At 41.0% G+C, this 19,125-nt stretch overlaps 1 protein-coding gene across 1 annotated transcript in view; it reads right to left on the reverse strand.

Annotated features, from left to right (window-relative positions):
- The window catches only part of mad1l1 (mitotic arrest deficient 1 like 1), a 135,022-nt gene that overhangs the window by 60,575 nt on the left and 55,322 nt on the right, over positions 1–19,125 (reverse strand). The window contains exon 15 of the mRNA XM_079552627.1: positions 17,865–17,955. Coding sequence (XP_079408753.1) covers positions 17,865–17,955 — 91 coding nt within the window. The remainder of the gene's footprint in view (positions 1–17,864; positions 17,956–19,125) is intronic.

A 19,125-nucleotide genomic window follows, 5' to 3' on the forward strand; every position in this document is an offset into this window, starting at 1 on the left:
GCTGTGTAAGGGAGGGGGAGGAGAGCTGAGGTGAGAGAGGGCAGAGCCAGCTCGGAAAAACACGGAGAAATCGATTGAAAAGAGATCGTGACATTTCTGCTGTGCTCACGCATAAGCACCGCTTGTAAACCGGATTTTGGGAATCTCAGCATTTGACATCCAGCTTTTAGAACCGTCTATATCTGTATGGGAAAAGGCCCTATCTTCGGGCTCTCAGGTATAGGGCAAAATTTACCCAAGGAGTTTCTACGCGCGTGTGAATCTGCCGTGGCATTCGGGGACAGTGTTTCCCCTAGGTTTACTGGTTTGGAAAGGGTTTGACTTTTCCACAGTTTATGATCTAATAGGAAGTATAATAGGCCTGTGTTCTGCGTGACACAGGAGGAGCCAAAATGAGCCAAAAGTTTGTTTGTGTTTTGAAAGTTTTTGGCTGGTGAAACCAAATCAAATCAGTAGCCTAGCTTAGTCCCTTTAATAGACTTGATTTGATTTAATATATTCTTATTATTGTGCACATAAGTAAGTGCCCAGCCCTCATGGGCTTACAAGACACATTTCAAAACAGAATTCAGATGGCTGCAAAAACAAAATCACAAAAACTGTTAGGGCTGTGCAATTAATCGAAATTCAATTACAATTTCGATTATTACACTAAACGATGACAAAATTAGCACAATTGGATTTAAAAAAAAAAATCATTTGTACTTTTATGACTGTCCAGAAAACAGAACATTTTCATTTTTTCAATAATCGAGCAGCCATAGAAACTGTAAAATCGATCTGAACAGAACAACATCAACATCACACAGCAGCAGGTTAACGATAGTAGACAAATGTATTAATATCCTCCTAACACCTGCTTCTGAAAAAACTATCATTTAAAATTCAAAGCTAAAGCCAAAACCTCTTGCATGTTTATTTTAAAAAAGGCCAGCAGGTGAAACTACTGTAATATCCATAGGCTATAATATAATTATATACATTATATAAAAATATAATATAAAAAGTCTGTATTGGATCAGTATTACATTGGTATCGGCCAGATGAAGTGTCAAAATATCGGATCGGGAGCCCAAAAAAGCCGATGGGTGTATCCCTAATATACAGTATGTCTGTATTAAAGCTATATAAATACCACGAATTACCAAAATGCTGTTTTAATATCCATCTAAAAAGACTAAGAGAGACACTATGATCTGACAGATGTGACCCGGAAGCACAACCCCCGATGTCTTGTCACTTACAAACGTAGAATTGGAGCAGCCGAGCAGGTCGAGAGGTTTGGCCAAACAGCACAAAGGTTGGGATTCAGGCCATGTGTCCTTGGGCAAGACTGGTACCTGAGTGAATGTGTTGCTAAGTCAAATACCACCTAGATTCTTCTTAAAATGCAAATGCTCCTTTTACCACTCCATCACTGAATCCTAGACTCGTTCTGTATTATGCCCATGTCAACAGAGGGGCCAATTAAAAGCAGATGAGAACATGTGTATGCATGATTCTGTATGGAAGCTATAGTCCTGTAGTTGAACTCGGATTAAAATGAGCAGCCAAAATCTGCCTTTGCGGTTTCAAGCACAAGAGCACAACACCTAGAGGCGACGCAAGAAATGTATTCAAAGAAAACGCAACCTTTTTTGGTCAAGTTTTCTATGAATACAAATGATGTTACAGTATAAAGCATAACAGAACATTTTTGCCACTATCCACAACCTTGAGCAGATCGAATCTAGCAAGGCAGAAGGATACGGCCTCAGAGTAATAAGGATAAAGCCAACAAAGTTCTGTGAAGCTACAGAGCACAGTCTTTTATGTCTGGGAAAGTTATTTAAGTTTGCAGTGACTTTCTGGTCCATGCAATATATGTCTCAGAGAGCTACACAAAAGACCTTTAGACTAAATACAGGTCCAAGTACATACACACATCAAAGAGAGGTCAGACTATTTAGAAATGAAAGGAACATTAAGGCAGAAGCTCAGAGGACGTTTCCTTTGTTAAAGCTGGTTTGCGTTCATATTTGGCCCAGTTGAAGTGAACGCCGGTGGACTTCCAAGAAAGAAAAGTGCTTCTGACCCTGGTTTGCCTCAGCGCTTACACAACACAACAAAAGAATAATGGGAGCAAATTGACTCAAAAACTTTCACTGTAGTACTGCTGTTAGATGTTGCATGTTTTGATGTCTCGAGCCAGGGCCAATTCTATGTAACACACATGACAGAGAGCTATCCTTGTTTAATGAACCTTCATCAACTGAAACCTTCACCTTTATCTCTTATACGTGCACTTGTCCATCAAGGTAAATATTCATCTGTCAAGGGAAGTATTTTTACATGCTGATAACAAAAAGACAATGCATAAAAACATGGGACTTGTCATGTAAAAATGTAGAAAGCCTTTGGGGAGATACTTGGAAAGGGCTGGCGAGCTACTGGTTGGATATCCCCGTCTCACGCCTTCTCAGTCAGTCATTTTTTATTTTTTCCGTACGCAAAAGAGCGGCAAACCCAGGCACTCTATAAACAAATACGAACAGCACGAGGAAGTACTTAATATATGGCCATGCCAACATGTCTGACAACCCGGTCTTCATCAGCATCACAGCAGTAAGGACAAAAAGCCGGAAACCACCATAACAAAAATACAATTACAAAAACATATCACAAAAAACAAGATGAATAAAAATCCTCATTAAAGGAATAGTTCACAGTTTTTACAGACTGAGATACGTTCTTGCCTTAGCTTAGATGAGTTGATGCGTACCTGTCTGGTCTTTGTGCGTACCCTCAGTCACGCAAAACGACTAAAGATGTTGTTAGCATTTGGCCTCTCCCAATGTATTCCTATAGCTCCAAACAGGGGTGAAGTTGGAAGCTACCACGCTCCTCCGAGGAGATTGCCACAATTTTAATCAAGTGAGCAAATCTAAATCTTAAAACTTTCCTTTGAAAGTAATATTGACATTTTGCTCAGTTTCACCTTTTTATCTTAATCTGAGGTCACTAGCTGAGACCCGGCCTTTGGCCGGGCCTCGCTAGTCTCCACATTTGATATTCAGAGATTATGAGTTATTACAAAGAAATGTCCAGTATAGTCCCTATAACCCGTCACTCAGTACAGCTGTAGACCCGCAGTAAGTAGACCAGTGGTTCCCAACCCATTCCTAAAACTATGGCCACTCCAAATGTTTAAAATAATGAATGCTAAAAGTAATGTCAAACAAACTGCAATTGGAGTGTTTGCACCCGTACTCCTTTCTTATAAACTACATCGACAATATGTTTCAAAACTCAGGGAATAGAAATCAAGAAACAGTGGAATATTTATGGAGAAATATTAGCGGTTCAGCTCTAACGGTTCGGTTCACGGTGCAGGACCCGTGGTTTGGAGCAATCTAAAAAATAAGAAGTTGTTTGTTATTAGACAGTATTTATATCCTTATAATACAATTGGCAATGCTTTCAAAGCCGATTTATAGAATGTAAAGAAGAAATAGAGAAGAAATGGTACAGCAGCAAAGTAAAAAAAAACATAAATTAAAAAAAAAAGCAACAGTGCAGGCCATGCGCTCGTGAAGTGGTTTCACTTTCGCTCTCCGCACACGGAGGCTGAAGCTCTCGGAGCAGCGCGTTTCATTTGAAGCTCGTGTTTCTGCGTGTACTTTTTTTCGGAGACAAAACTTTGGAGACGGAATATGACCAGGATTGGATCTTACGCATGTGTCTGAGCTTCTGACATGACAGCACTGGATCTGTAATGAACCACAGCCTCGGTCACTGCAGGAGAAACTTAAACAAAGACGCGTAGATGTGTTTTGGAGGATGTACCTGTACCTGCGGAGCGTCTGCAGCTGCAGTTTAGGGTGAGTGACGATGACACACATCGCCCTGTTAGGATGCGCGCACGCACACATACACACACACACGCACGGCAGTCAGATCTCGTGCACTCGCGTTGTTGTGACGGTGGGTTGTCCTCGGACAGCAGCACCACGGTCCATATGGACCCGTGACCAATGCCCGCGGCCGGTGGGACGGTGACGTGGGGCCGCCCGCGGATTTGTGGGAAATGAACATGGCAAGTCTTATATAGCGCTTTTCCAGACGCTCGTCGGTGTACAATTTGTTGCAGTATTCATTCAGTCCACTGCGCACATCAGCCCCCACCACCAACCACGCACACACTCACTACTGTCGCCAGGTTCCCAAACGGTCTCCCATCCCAGTCCTAACCAGGCCCGTCCCTGCTTAGCTTCAAAGTCGGTATGGGAAATAAACATGGCGGCGCCCAGGCGGCGGCCATTGAGATAGCGTTTTCTATAATAGATTCCTAGTACCCCCTGCCAAGTGCATAAGTACCCCCAAGGGTCCTGGTTGGGGATCGCTGATGTACAGTGTGGACCTAAACCATCTCTTATAATGTTCATCTTTATAAATCAACAAAGTTAGACCCAGGAAAAGAATGACAACATTAAGCCTTGGAAAACAATGATAAAATGATATTGAATGAAAAATAAATGAACTAAAAATATTATGTACAACTCTGATTCTCTTAAAAGTGTACTTTTCTCAGGAAAATGTAACTAATTACTAACCAATCTGCTGTGTAAAAAGTTATAAACCATCTAAACACACACAAAAAGTATGTTTGAAGAAAATGCCTTGTACTCATGTTGGTATTCAGTATCGGCAAGTACTCAAATCAAAGTACTCCCATCGATTTTTTTAGAAGTGCTATTGGTGCATCCCTTTGCTGCGTCCGAAACGAGCAGATTGGTAAGAGCTCCTACGCCAAACCGGATGTGCGTCAGCGTCCGCCATGATAAGATGCTTCCGAATTGGGCTGTCAGTGAGGAAAAGGAGGCTCGAGGCTAACTATCATAGCCACTTTAGCATAGGGACCTCTGATGCTAACTAACCGGTGATAAGGAGCTATGTGCCATCCCATAAGCCAATCCCCCCACCCCCTCGCCCCCACCCTCGAGTGATTCATGCGCAACCACTGTTGATTGACAGAAGCACATTTAATAATAAAAATATAAGATTCTGCACAAGCCAAACTTTATAAAAGTGACGAAATACATGTTGTCGGCACCACAGCTCAGTCAAATGTCAGTGTTAAAGAGTAACCTCATTAAATGGATTAAATGCTTTTGTTTTCATTTAGTAAACTTAAGCCACATGGATCATTTGCTGCTGTAGCTTTATGAAACAGCTGTTGAAATAAAATAACACTAAAGGGAAATGTATGGATCATTAGGATTTTTTTTTCTCCTTAAACGTTTTTGTTTGGACACTATGTTGTTGTTGGACACTGTACAGTAGGGGGCGACATGCACTTTTGTTTGGCCTGCACTCCACCAACAACTTTAAAGAAGAAGAAAAACAGCTGTTGGTGATGTCACTTCCCTTTCCCCTGTTTAAGGACGGACGGATTGTTCAAAATGCTGCTGAAGCTCTAGTTCACTAACTGCATAGAGATCTAACAGTCGACCCCATGAAGGTTAAGGAGTTAGTTGCTAGTGTTAGTGCTTAGAGGCTATAATTTGATGGTTTCAGACGCAGCCCTAGATACTGGCATACAATTAAGTGCCAAAATCCATGTCCGAACGATCCAACTCTGAATATGGGTTTGTAGTCCCTCAAAACCCCATGTTACTTGGCCACTGGGCTTTCACTGGCACACAGTGGATGGATCCTCACCAGTCAATCTACCCAACTGCCTTCCAAACGCGTCCCATCACCAGAGCAAGATATATATAATAAAAAACCCAATTAGAATTTATCTAGCACTATCCCCCTCACTCCCAGACTCTTTTTCTTTCTTAAAAGCCTGCCCCTGCGGCTACTCACGTCCGTACTGTCTGCGCGCCAAACCGTGACCGCTCCATAAAAATTAACTGGTACAAGCGGGGGACCAGGCCATTGACCACGGGCCCGCGGGTGAGGGAGGGAGGGAGCACCTGCCTCTCACGACCGGGGTACGGAGGACTGGAAATGGGGCCAAAATCGCCCCGTCACGCTCGAGATGCCGTGGATCTTGGGGAGACGCCCGCAGTGTGATGGCAGTGGAGTTTCATTAAAACGCTCGTACAGGGGCACCCAGGGGAGGTGAGGGATCTGAGCCGCGGCCAGTTTACAGGCAGAAAAAAACGACAAGTTTGATGGATGAATGCGGAAAGAGTCACGATTTACCAAGAGTTTAGAAAGATTTGTGATTTGTTCAGACTTTCGAACAGGGGTTTTCCATACAGCACAATGGGCTCTCAGTCATCCAGGAACTATCCATCAGTGTATAGATTTTCAAATGTCATGAACTGGACTCACCTCAACCAACCCAGTCCTGTCCGGACATCAGAAATTGGATGTTTGTGGAGGTTACCACTTTTCCATGAAGTTATTGAAATTTCACAAATCCAAAAACTACAAGATAAATGCAGTTAAATTGTCTTGTTTACGGTTTTGTTTCATTGCTTTAATATTTAGTGCAGCCCTGTGAGGCAACTCCTGTTGTGATATTGTGCAATACAAAACCATTGATTTATTGATCTAAAAGATGAACTGTAAAAGTAAGATCAGTGTTATGATAAGCAGCTAATGCAATCGGAAAAAATGACCTCTTAAGGCCTTTTCATACTCCACAACTTTGTTCTTGATCTTGAGGCAAAAAGAACAACAAAGTTCGTCTGGGCTCTGACATCTCATACTCCATAAGACATGCTGCTGCCAAGCTGCCACGCCCCGCTTCAGCAGCCAAAACAAACAAGAAATGACAGAAATGAAACTAGTCAGGCTCTTCTGCTTTCCTCTTCGTTCTTGCCCAAAACATCCGCGATTTCTCGCCAGCAATTTTTTGCCAATTTTTCTTCCACACCGGTGCTAGGAGTAAACATTGCATTCGCACTTCCCGGTTCTGGCAAATTAACCCCGCCCACTAAAAATCCAGCCAATCACAACAAAGTGTTCTCGCAGCTCTGCCGAACAAAGTTCTGCTGTGGCGTAAAGAACAACCTGCAAGAACTGGAATAGGCCTTTAAACTGAGCACACACACTACACAATGTTTTTACCTCATTTTGATATAATTCTCAGTGCCGGTGAGTTTTCCCAAGACAGTCGCAGAGAGTCATGTTGACCACGCTCACAAACATCTATGCTGATCTGCAGTCAATTTTTCTCCTCCAAAGAGAGAAATGATACAGGAGAGACTGTGTAAACCCAGTCAATGGATAATTGCAGTGAATCCATCAATCGTATAGATGGAGGAGCAATATAGGAAAATAAAAATAAAAAAGATTACTCAAACATGGGTGAATGACTGATTTTGATGAGAGAACAACATTGTAACATGCTAAAAAAGCTTTGAAAAGTCAAAAGAGCAAAAGTTGTGGTTAAGTCCTGCGCAGGGTAAAGGCAGGGCTGTGGACGTTTCATTAAAGTGCTTGTACAGAGGAGTCAGGGGAGTTAAAGGATCCGAGTCACTGCCAGTTTTAGCAGAAAACGCACAACTGAGAGAGTATGAAGAGGGAATGGAGAAGGAACAGAGTGACTTTGCAATATCATGAACAATATGCTATTTGCTATTTCAATTTATCTTCTGCAACCGGAACATTTGTACCATTTGACAGTGAAGGTAATGGAAAAACAAGGATTCAAGCCTGCATTCATTTAGATATAAAAATGTTTACTGCACTTAGTTCTGTAATTGTATGATGTTGTTTTATGAGGTTTTGTCAACTGAAATATCTCCACAATCCAAATATTACAATTCCCTTTTCTACATCTGCACATACGCAGATCCAAGCTCCGATAAAGTCCCAGTCTGTGCCTGTTGATAGAAACTTGTGTTTACGTGCAGCTTTGAGCAAAGTTCAGTGGTAGAGACTTTAAAGTATCTATAATCGTTAGTTGGTCCTATTCCTAGCCTGATTTACTGAATTTTAAACACCACAAACTCACTAATAACTATCTCATTCTATAACAAAACACGATCCAGAATCTTTATTATACATTATTTAGATTTTGTCGCAAAAAAATAGACAATTTTGGCCAATAAACCCCAAAAGCCTCATCTTTTGATAAAAACATAAAATGACAGAAAACATGGAATACAGTTTTCCTCATATTTATGTCAGTAATCTACAGCAAAGGTTTCAAAATGTATATCTCTACTTGTGATTTATTTCCCCTATTCGCCTGCAGCGTCTCTCCTTAATCTGGTTTTACCCTGGTTTAGTTCCCATTTCAGTCCCGGTTCATTTTCCCACAGGGTGAAGGCTGTGGAGCGCAGGGCTGGAGACGTTTCATTAAAGTGGTGAACGGAGGAGTCGGGGGAGGTAAATACGAGTCACTGCCAGTTTAAGCAGAAAACGTACAACAACTCTGAGTCATGATTCACCAACATTAGTTGTCTGATGATATGAAGTCGTATTCCGTGAGAGAGAGAATAAATGCTGAGCTAAAATGTTCGGAAAAACAAAGCATATGAGCAACAGAGGTTTCCGGTTGGGCGATCACTTCGAGAACAAAAACGATGTATTTCTTGTTTGGAAGAATTTTGGAAAGAATCCAAGACAAGTTAAATATGTTACAAGATGATGATGAAGATAATCTTGAAGATGCTGACGAAGAAGATAAAGATAATTATAATGAAGATAATAACAAGGATAATGAAGATAATGATGAATATTGGAAATTATGATGACGACAATTATGAAGACAAAGATGATAAAGATAATTATGATGATGATGACGATGATAATGAAGATCATGCTGGAGATGGTAATGATGAAGATGATGACGAAAATAAAGATCAAAATGATACATACAGGTGCTCGTCATATGATTAGAATATCATGAAAAAGTTGATTTATTTCAGTAATTCCATTCAAAAAGTGAAACTTGTATTTATTATCCATTCATTACACAGAGTAATGTGTGTAATGAAGTGTTTATTTCTTTTATTTTGATGTTTATAGCTGAAAACTAATGACAATCCCAATTTCAGTATCTCAGAAAATTACTTGAGACCAATACAAAGTCTTTTTTTTAGAAATGTCGGCCAACTGAAAAGTATGAATATGGAAAGTATGAGCATGTACAGCTCAATACTTAGCTGGGGCTCCTTTTGCCTGAATGACTGCGGCGTGGCATGGAGTGGATCAGTCTGTGGCACTGCTCAGGTGTTATGAGAGCCCAGGCTGCTCTGATAGTGGCCTTCAGCTCTTCTGCACTGTTGGGTCTGGCGTATCGCATCTTCCTCTTCACAATGCCCCATAGGTCAGGCGAGTTTGCTGACCAATAAAGAACAGGGATACCATGGTCCTTTAACCAGGTATTGGTAGCTTTGCACTGTGTGCAGGTGCGAAGTCCTGTTGGAAGATGAAATCTGCATCTCCATAAGCAGCAGGAAGCATGAAGTCATCTAAAACTTCCTGGTAGACGGCTGTGTTGACCCTGGATCTCAGAAAACCCGTGGACCAACAGCAGTAGATGACATGGCCCCAAACCATCACTGATTGTGGAAACATTACACTGGACTTCAAGCAGCGTGGATTCTGTGGCTCTCCTCTCTTCCCCCAGACTCTGGGACCTTGATTTCCAAAGTAAATGCTAAATTGACTTTCATCAGAGAACAGAACTTTGGACCACTCAGCAGCAGTCCAGTCCTTTTTGTCTTTAGCCCAGGCGAGACGCTTCTGTCTCTTGTTCAAGAGTGACACAAGGAATGCGACAGCTGAAACCCATGTCTTTCATACGTCTGTGCGTGGTGATTATTGAAGCACTGACTCCAGCTGCAGTCCACTCTTTGTGAATCTCCGCCACATTTTTGAATGGGTTTCGTTTCATAATCCTCTCTTTTCCTTCCCTTCGCCTCTTTTAATGTGCTTGGACACAGCTTTGTGAACAGCCTCTTTAGCAATGACCTTTTGTGTCATGTACTCCTTGTGCAAGATGTTAATGGTCGTCTTTTGGACAACTGTCGAGTCAGCAGTCTTCCCCATGATTGTGTCGCCTACAGAACTACTGAGAGACCATTTAGAGGCCTTTGAGGTGTTAACACATTGAGTGCCAAAAAACAGGTGTGTTTTGCAGGTGGGTTATGTGTGATGTTGGTAGCCCTGTGATGAACAGAAGTGAAATAAATGACGATCAAAAACTTGTGAAGAGTCACGGTCTGGACATTTCATACATTATTGCTTTTTTTTTTAGTCTGAAGGGGCGTGGTGTTGTGTAGTGAACAGCTGTAAACCCGACACTTCTCTCTCGCTCTCTGGAGCAGAGCGGCTTCCCATGTACAGATCGAAACAGTTGAGATTTCAACATTTCTCTGAGTTTTTAAATGGTTAAAATCAGTCCAAGGACAACTGAGAAACATCCTGTTAAAGTCTTCAATCCGAGAACAAGGTTGTTTAAATGCTCACACCATAATAAGCGAAGGAGATCAATAACACACAGTGTTTCAAAACGTGTCAACAATGTTGTCGTTGAAAATTGTACTTGAAACGACTTTATTTAGGCATTTGCCTCTTCACATAACATTAGTGTCCGTCCAGAGAGGAGAGAAAGGAGATTGTTTCATAAAACACTAATTATCTCTGAATCTAATCAAAATTAGCCTCTGTTTAGCTTAGATTTCTCAGGAAACGAGGCACGTAGAATTAAACTGTTTGTACCGCCGGAGAGCTTAGAGTCTCACCTTTCAAACGAGCCATAGCATGTGTCCATAGCTATAACATAGAATACGCTGTGGTGCTTCAAATATCAGGGAAAATGGTCTTGTATGAAGAGCACCTTTATATAGACAATATATTGTCAATAGGATATAAATGCTTGAGCACAGCCCTAGTCTTCAGTCTTAAGTTCATTATGAGCAGCTAACAGCAGCTCCCCCGTACCCTGCACGACAATTCAGTAAATTAAAGTCAATTTTGATTATATCAGTCAATCTAATATCTGAGAGATTTCCTGGCCATTTGCGATAAACCATACAAACCTGAGTGTCGCTGGGCAGTGGTTGAGTTGAGTGCACTAAAGCTGCGACACAGAGCTCCACAGGCCTGAGGCCGAGTGAAGGACCGCTGTGTTAAAAGCTCAGGCTTCTCCTGCTCCATCAGAGTCACACTGAGAACAAGTGGGCGGCTTTCTTTAACTGAGCAACTTTCTGACGGGGCGGGGAGAGCAACGGGTTTACTCAAGTCGAAGAAGTCAAGAGAAGTCATCCAATTGATTACCCAAGTAAGAGTACAAATATGGAGGACCGTGGCTGCCAAAACTATAAATATATACATAAATAAATAAATAAATAAATAAATTTTAAAAAGATAAAATTTGCAAAGAAATGCGTGCAATTATGAGAATAAGTGCATTAATTTCTGTATTTATTTATTTATATATTTATTTATTTATGTATTTATTTATTTATTTACATATTTATTTATTTTTGTATTTATTTATACATTTATTTCTGTATTTCTCTATTTATTTCTCTATTTCTGTATTTATTTTTGTATTTATTTATTTATTTATATATTTATTTATTTCTCTATTTATTTATTTATTTCTCTATTTATTTATTTATTTTTGTATGTATTTATTTATTTCTCTATTTATTTATTTATTTCTCTATTTATTTTTTTATTTATGCATTTATTTATTTATTTCTGTATTTATTTATTTATTTCTCTATTTATTTATTTATTTCTGTATTTATTTATTTATTTCTGTATTTATTTCTGTATTTATTTCTGTATTTCTCTTAATGAGATGCAAATCATGGGGTGGGTCGGGATACCTCTGCTGTAAGCTCATTGGTCAATCTTTTTCCTTGCTCCAGGGCTTGTCCAGAATAGAGGGCCATGTTGAGATCACTGTGTTCTCGCTATAGCCATGTCAGAACGAAAAAAAAAAAAAAGCATTCTTCCATATGCAGCAATTGCATTGTGTGTGTGTTTTTTAAACAAATAAGTAAATTATCCTTTGCTCTGGGTCGCTGAACAGCCTCCATTTTGGAGTGGTGAACGGTTGCATGTTGGACCTCAAGCATATCTAGTTGGGGACTGCTGTGCTATGTTCTAATGAGCTGAGAAGACTGGCGGACAGGAGAATCTGTAGTGTTGACTATATTATTTTCCGTTTGGATCAGTTACGTAAAGTCCCGTCGCCAGACGTCAGTCTTAAGGCGGCATTAGTACTACTATAAAGAACAGATTTTTCGGTATTCGCGTAGCCCTGGCGCACACTGATCATTACATTAAACATAATCAACAGCAAATATGACCAGACCAACTACAGCTGTAACATCAGTCCTCGTGGCGGAAACGTCAGTAGGCCTACATGCATTAAATGCCGCCGGTCCTCTCTCTCCGTGAGGAGGAAATAGTTAGGTTACTTGTGGAGTTTGGGCTGGTCTAATCGGGCAGAAAGCGCGAAAGTAACACTGTGCAAATGAGTGATCTTTGCCCAATTTGTAGTGGTTATACAGCAGTTCTGCAGGCCTTCTTCGTGGTTATACAGCGTATGTCTGCGTATCACGTAGTCTACTACACCACATCTGTGTCAGGGGGGGCGGGCATGGCCCCGTATGGCCAGCCCATAGCGACGGGTATAACCACTAGAAAACATGCAGGATGGCCGGATAACCACGACAAACCGGGCCAAGATACGTATCACTCATGTGCGAAGTGTTACTTTGCGCTTTCAATCGGTTTAATACACCGCACGCGACGAGCTCTCGCGCAAAGTGCGTACATGTACATTACAGGCGTGCGCTGAGAAGCGCCATGCTGTCAAGATGCGTGTGCCCACTACAAACCACTATAAATTGGGCAAAGATCACTCAATTGCACAGTGTTACTTTCGCGCTTTCTGCCCGATTAGAGACCAGCCCAAACTCCACAACAAGTAGCCTAACTATTTCCTCCTCTAGCACGGAGGCGGCATTTCATCCCTCTCTCTCTTTCTCTGGCACGGTTCCTTCCAAGCTGCGCTCGTGCGCAATTGCGCACGGCTCCCGTGTTGTCTGGGCACAAAATAAAATATAGGTGATATGATAGAGGGGCATCAACGATCATCCTCCGCCCCGAGAGTCCACGATGCTCGTGAGAGGCAAAGGCAGTGACAGGTGCTCGTGTGTGTTTTACTACAAAGCGCTGAAGCCGAAAAGTCCCCGCGTTCGAAGTGTGCGTTTTACACTCAGACACTGGAGCTTTAGTGAAGGCTGAGAGAGACTGAAAAGTGGACGCGGCCACAGCACTGACCGAGCCATATTCATGGTACAAACGGTGGCGCGAGTGTGGGGGTGTGTGTGGGGGGAGTGTGGAGGGGAGTGTGGGGGTGCAGGCGCTCGTTCTACAGCCCCAGAGCCCGGTCGTTTTCCACGCTCGGAAACGTGTTTTCGTTGCATCGGCGCAGTATTCTGCACAGACGCAAGGCCCAGCTCATTCAGCTGCTTTTGAAAAGGACCTCACTCATAAGTTCAAGTTTGAGTAGAAGGATGTGTTGATGAGGAGGCTCAGCTCGGAGAAACGCATGTAGGCCTACTGACGTTTCCGCCACGAGGACTGATGTTACAGCTGTAGTTGGTCTGGTCATATTTGCTGTTGATTATGTTTAATGTAATGATCAGTGTGCGCCAGGGCTACGCGAATACCGAAAAATATGTTCTTTATAGTAGTACTAATGCCGCCTTAAGACTGACGTCTGGCGACGGGACTTTACGTAACTGATCCAAACGGAAAATAATATAGTCAACACTACAGATTCTCCTGTCCGCCAGTCTTCTCAGCTCATTAGAACATAGCACAGCAGTCCCCAACTAGATATGCTTGAGGTCCAACATGCAACCGTTCACCACTCCAAAATGGAGGCTGTTCAGCGACCCAGAGCAAAGGATAATTTACTTATTTGTTTAAAAAACACACACACAATGCAATTGCTGCATATGGAAGAATGCTTTTTTTTTTTTTTCGTTCTGACATGGCTATAGCGAGAACACAGTGATCTCAACATGGCCGTCTATGCTGGACAAGCTCTGGAGCAAGGAAAAAGATTGACCAATGAGCTTACAGCAGAGGCATCCCGACCCACCCCATGATTTGCATCTCATTAAGAGAAATACAGAAATAAATACAGAAATAAATACAGAAATAAATAAATAAATACAGAAATAAATAAATAAATACAGAAATAAATAAATAAATACAGAAATAAATAAATAAATGCATAAATAAAAAAATAAATAGAGAAATAAATAAATAAATAGAGAAATAAATAAATACATACAAAAATAAATAAATAAATAGAGAAATAAATAAATAAATAGAGAAATAAATAAATATATAAATAAATAAATAAATACAAAAATAAATACAGAAATAGAGAAATAAATAGAGAAATACAGAAATAAATGTATAAATAAATACAAAAATAAATAAATATGTAAATAAATAATTAAATACAGAAATAAATAAATATATAAATAAATAAATACAGAAATAAATGCACTTATTCTCATAATTGCACGCATTTCTTTGCAAATTTTATCTTTTTTAAATTTATTTATTTATTTATTTATTTATGTATATATTTATAGTTTTGGCAGCCACGGTCCTCCATATACAAAAGGAACTGTCAGAAAACTGTGAGAAATAAACAAATAATGCCACGGATGCCAACCATGCTCCCAGACACAAAGCAATTATTTCAGTGAGTTATCAAAAGTAAGCAATTAGAGAAGCCCCTAATGTGTGTAAGGTGAGACGCTGCAGGTGAAAATAAGGCATTTTATGGTTGAAACTGGCCAAAATTGTTTATATTTTTAACGCCCGAATAATAATAATGGTTAGAGTCTGGGTTAAATGTATGTATTTTTGTACACATATTAAATACAAAGAGTTTTCAGAGGTGATTTTGGATCTTGATTCGAAACTCAATGACTGAGGATAGAAACTGTAAATACTGAAAAAAAACTCCAAAACATTGTTAAGAACAAGACAACAAAATGTAGCGTCTGAAGGTGCTACTTACGTGGAGAAAAAAATGGGTCTCGATTTACAAAGTCTCATTGAAGCTGAGGACAAATGGCGACTCCATGCAATATTTGAAGAGCAACTAAAGACCAAATCAACTTTTCTCTGTTGATAAACTGTATATCTGATGATTTAGAGTTAGAGTGCTATCTGCTGTTCCTACTTCATTTTTTGTCATTTTAGTGTAAACAAGTGCATTGTGCACATACAGTATACAAGCTAAAACCGTCTAAACTGTGCGTGCACTGCCCCCTCATGGCTAAAAAGTATAAGGAATTTTGATTTTGTGACTCTCCACTTTTGTGTAAAATTAGAACTTCATGTCATGAGCTCATAGGGATCAGAACAGCGGATCCTTCGTCGATCACGCCCAGCGAAGGACAAAGCGGAAGTGGAGGTTTTCTGTATCACATCCACAAAGCATCAGGAGCGTGTGTCATTAGCACTCGTCAGCGACTCTATTAAGAATAAGGCAAACTCAATGCTCCTTTTAAAGCACCTCACTGTACTTGGAACATACTGGGAAATATAGAGAGAAAACAAGAATTAGGGTTGGCGGGGTGCCAACAGTGAGCCATCTCGGGGCGCCATTGCTGACATTGCTCTGTTCAGCCATGGATGAGCGGAACACACTGACTTACAACAAATGCATTTATTAACTAACTAATGAAACCCATTTATGCTTGTTCTCTGTCCTATTTTGTGGATTTACTTTTTCCCGCTCTGTATCCCTTCAAATTCAAATGATCATTTTTAGTGGTAGTCGTGGTGGTGTTTGTAGTAGTTTCTTCCCCTCTTTCTTTTCGGCAGAAAATTGAAAGCCTTCTTTGACCTTAACATGGCGATTGACTGCTAAAACTAAAACTAAGATACCGATACAGATACCAGTATCGGGTATCTGGCTGATACCACATGCTTGTACTCATACTCGTACTCATTAATGGGGCCGGTGCTCCTACAGGACGCAGCTCTCCACTGAGGAGAGAAATTAACAACAAACTGGAGAATTGTTAAGTGTAAATCCAACATTCCACATAGAGCTGACTTTAATACAGACGACACTCTCTAAATCAGAGTCTGTGCTGGATTTCACCAGAGCTAAATGTTGTTAGTGCTGCAGCGTGGAGTCTGCACTGTTTACTAGATACAGGCTAATGTTGCTAATGTTGCTAACTAGCCGCTAACTCGCAGCTAACAGTTTCGGCGATTCTTACGTCGTTTTATGCCCAGGTTTTAATTCATCTGAAAAACTAATCCAGCGACTAAAAAGTACTCAGAAAATCAAAATGAAAGCGATACAGCATGTTTACATTGAGCGAAAACAATCAAAAGGCTGTAGCAACTCGCTAAGTTGCTACAAACACACAAGAAAATCTACACAGAGTTGTAGTGAAGGTGAAAAGACCATTTAGCTGCAGTAATAAGTAACCATCTCAATACTATTGTTAAATAAAAAATACATAAATGAATAAAGCACAGGCATTGAGGAGCTTTTGGACATGGGCTGTTCTGTCTATGATGGACACTGCAACAAAAATGAAAAATTATATAATAAAATAATAAAATGGCATCTGTACAATTTTGATATAACTTCTCTTAAAAGTGGAGCCTACTTGGCCATACCGCCTTTGCTATGCCCAATCCCGTCAGATCTTGGAAGCTAAGCAGGGAAGGGCCTGGTCGGTACTTGGATGGGAGACCGTTTGGTAACACCAGGAAGCCTGGGGTGAATGTGGTGTGTGAGTGAGTGGTTGGTGGTGGTCGGAGGGGCCGATGGCGCAGACTGGTTGCCTCGCTTCCGTCAGTTTACCCCAGGGCAGCTGTGGCTACAACAGTAGCTTATCACCACCGAGTATGGAGTGAATGAATAATGACGACAATGTAGCGCTTTGAGAAACTTGGTAATACAGGCTTGTAAAGCGCATTACAAGTGTAAGGCATTATTATTATTATTATTACTTAAAGGGGCTAGATGCAAGTTTGTCATTTTATACTCACTACTGTCACCTCAGGTCTTATGTGTAGCTGCACCTTCTATATTAAGCTCATGCATGACGGCACTTCGGACCCGAATTAGCACCTTTTTGAGTGACAGTGCAGGATTTTAGAGGCAGTTGTGGTGAACAGGTCTGAACTCATTCTACACATTAAGACATTGTTGGAAAATGTAGGGGGATGAAATAATTGAAGATAATGCCTTGTACTCGTATCGGTATTGGCAAGAACTTACATCAAAGAACTCGTATCGGTTTTAGAAAAAGTGGTATTGGTGCATCCCTAAATCCGGAAAACATGTTCGATAAGATAAATGAGACCCATAACAACTATTTCCTCATTTATATTCATATTTATTCATGTACTGTATATATATTTTATTTTTTTTCTCTCCTTTTCATATCGTACAAGTCAATCTGTCCCGGCCTGACAGCTTTTGGTTCAGATGATTGAAGTCGACACTTTACAATAGCGAGGGGGACATGGTCTAACGGTGGAGCCGCTACGGGACAGTACTGCTGATTTATCTCTGCTCCGTTCAGCGCTTAATCCCTTTAGCCAATAGGACCACAATGGCACGGCTTTAATCCAGCGCCCGCTAGTTTGTTTTTTTTCTTCTTCTCCCTTTGGACATCGTTGAAATCACACCTGGGCCCGATAGAGCCCGGCACAGACACGTGCGGGCGAGCATTTCTGGATCAATGGGAGCTGTCAAAGGGACTAGCCTCCTGCCCGCGGGGTTTATCAAATTGGTTCCTTTGTGGCAGACGTGGAGATCCATCACGCGCTGCAGTCGGAGTGTGAGTGTTTGTGTGGGGGGGTGAAGAGTCTGCCGTCTAACCCACCTGTAAAGTGTGTTTCTCTAGCCGCATTTCCAGATCGTTGTTTTGCTGTTCCAAGCGCTGTCTCTCGGCTTCCAAGTCCTCGATTTTCTGCCTGGGAATGCATGAGCACATACATACACAATAGGTTAGTAAAATGGTTCTCAAACTTTTTGGAGCCGTGTACCCCTCCTCAAGTTTTGGGTGATCGGTCACGTACCCCAACTTTAACGGCATTAAAATAATGTCCATATGTCCTATAATCTGGAAGAGCACAGAAAGGCCACTGGCTTTAGGGCCACCAGTTTGCCCAATTTTCTCCTTAATCTCTTGCAACTCGAGCTGTACCCAAATCTAAAAGCTTAAAAGACAAGCATCAACATAGCCACGAAAAGAAGGAAGAAAACGGAACAAAAATGTGCTGGGAAAGCAACAAAAAAGTCACAAAAAATGTGACAAAAACACTCCAAAAAGCAACACAAAAAAAGTTATGAAAAAAAACCCTACAAAAACATGACCAAACTGTGACAAAAATGCAGTGACAAAAAGTTACAATCACTTTTGTAGGCCTTAGCTTTCAAATGAGGCGTTACACTGTTGCTCTCCAGTCGAGAAGCTTTTAGATTTGGGTAAAGCTGAACTGGACAAAATGCACTCGGTTAAGAGGTTAAAATGTATGTGTCTGTGTCTAATTTGGGCTGGGCTGGTTAGAGTCCAGGGCCCTTTTTCAGTCCCAGTCCGCCCTGTATATCACCATATAAAAAAAGAAATATCACGACTACAATATATTTGATGTTTTTTTATATTTTATATGAGGCATCACACTGGAGAAAAGAACCCTAACCCGAACCCTAAGATGGCAGCTAAAAAGGTTAAACCACTGTAACTACAGATCGGAATACGCTGGTTTAAAGCAGTACTCATGCTCCTAGAGGCCAAAAGCGCCACTGCAGTGTTGCGTTTTTTTACTCATTAATTGTCCGTGAGAGTAAATACTACACTGACAGAAAAGACAAAAGGAGAGAGGGATATTGTACATCCAATTTCACAATCGAGATCATTTTTGTCACACAAACTTGGCTGTAAATACTGTTTAAGTGGAGCTAGCCCGCAGTTAGCTTTGCCTGTTAGCCTGTTAGCTTCTTCTGATTCTAATAGTGTGTATTGGTGCCCCGGGTCAGAGCAGGGAAAGTTGCAATTGTGGTTGTCTGGCCAGAGACACAAGGGGGAGATGAAAGACCCCCCCCAATCACCCCATAAAGACTTGGTTTTATTAGGTAAACAA

Source organism: Gobius niger, assembly GCF_951799975.1.
Source record: "Gobius niger genome assembly, chromosome: 3".
Taxonomy (NCBI): domain Eukaryota; kingdom Metazoa; phylum Chordata; class Actinopteri; order Gobiiformes; family Gobiidae; genus Gobius; species Gobius niger.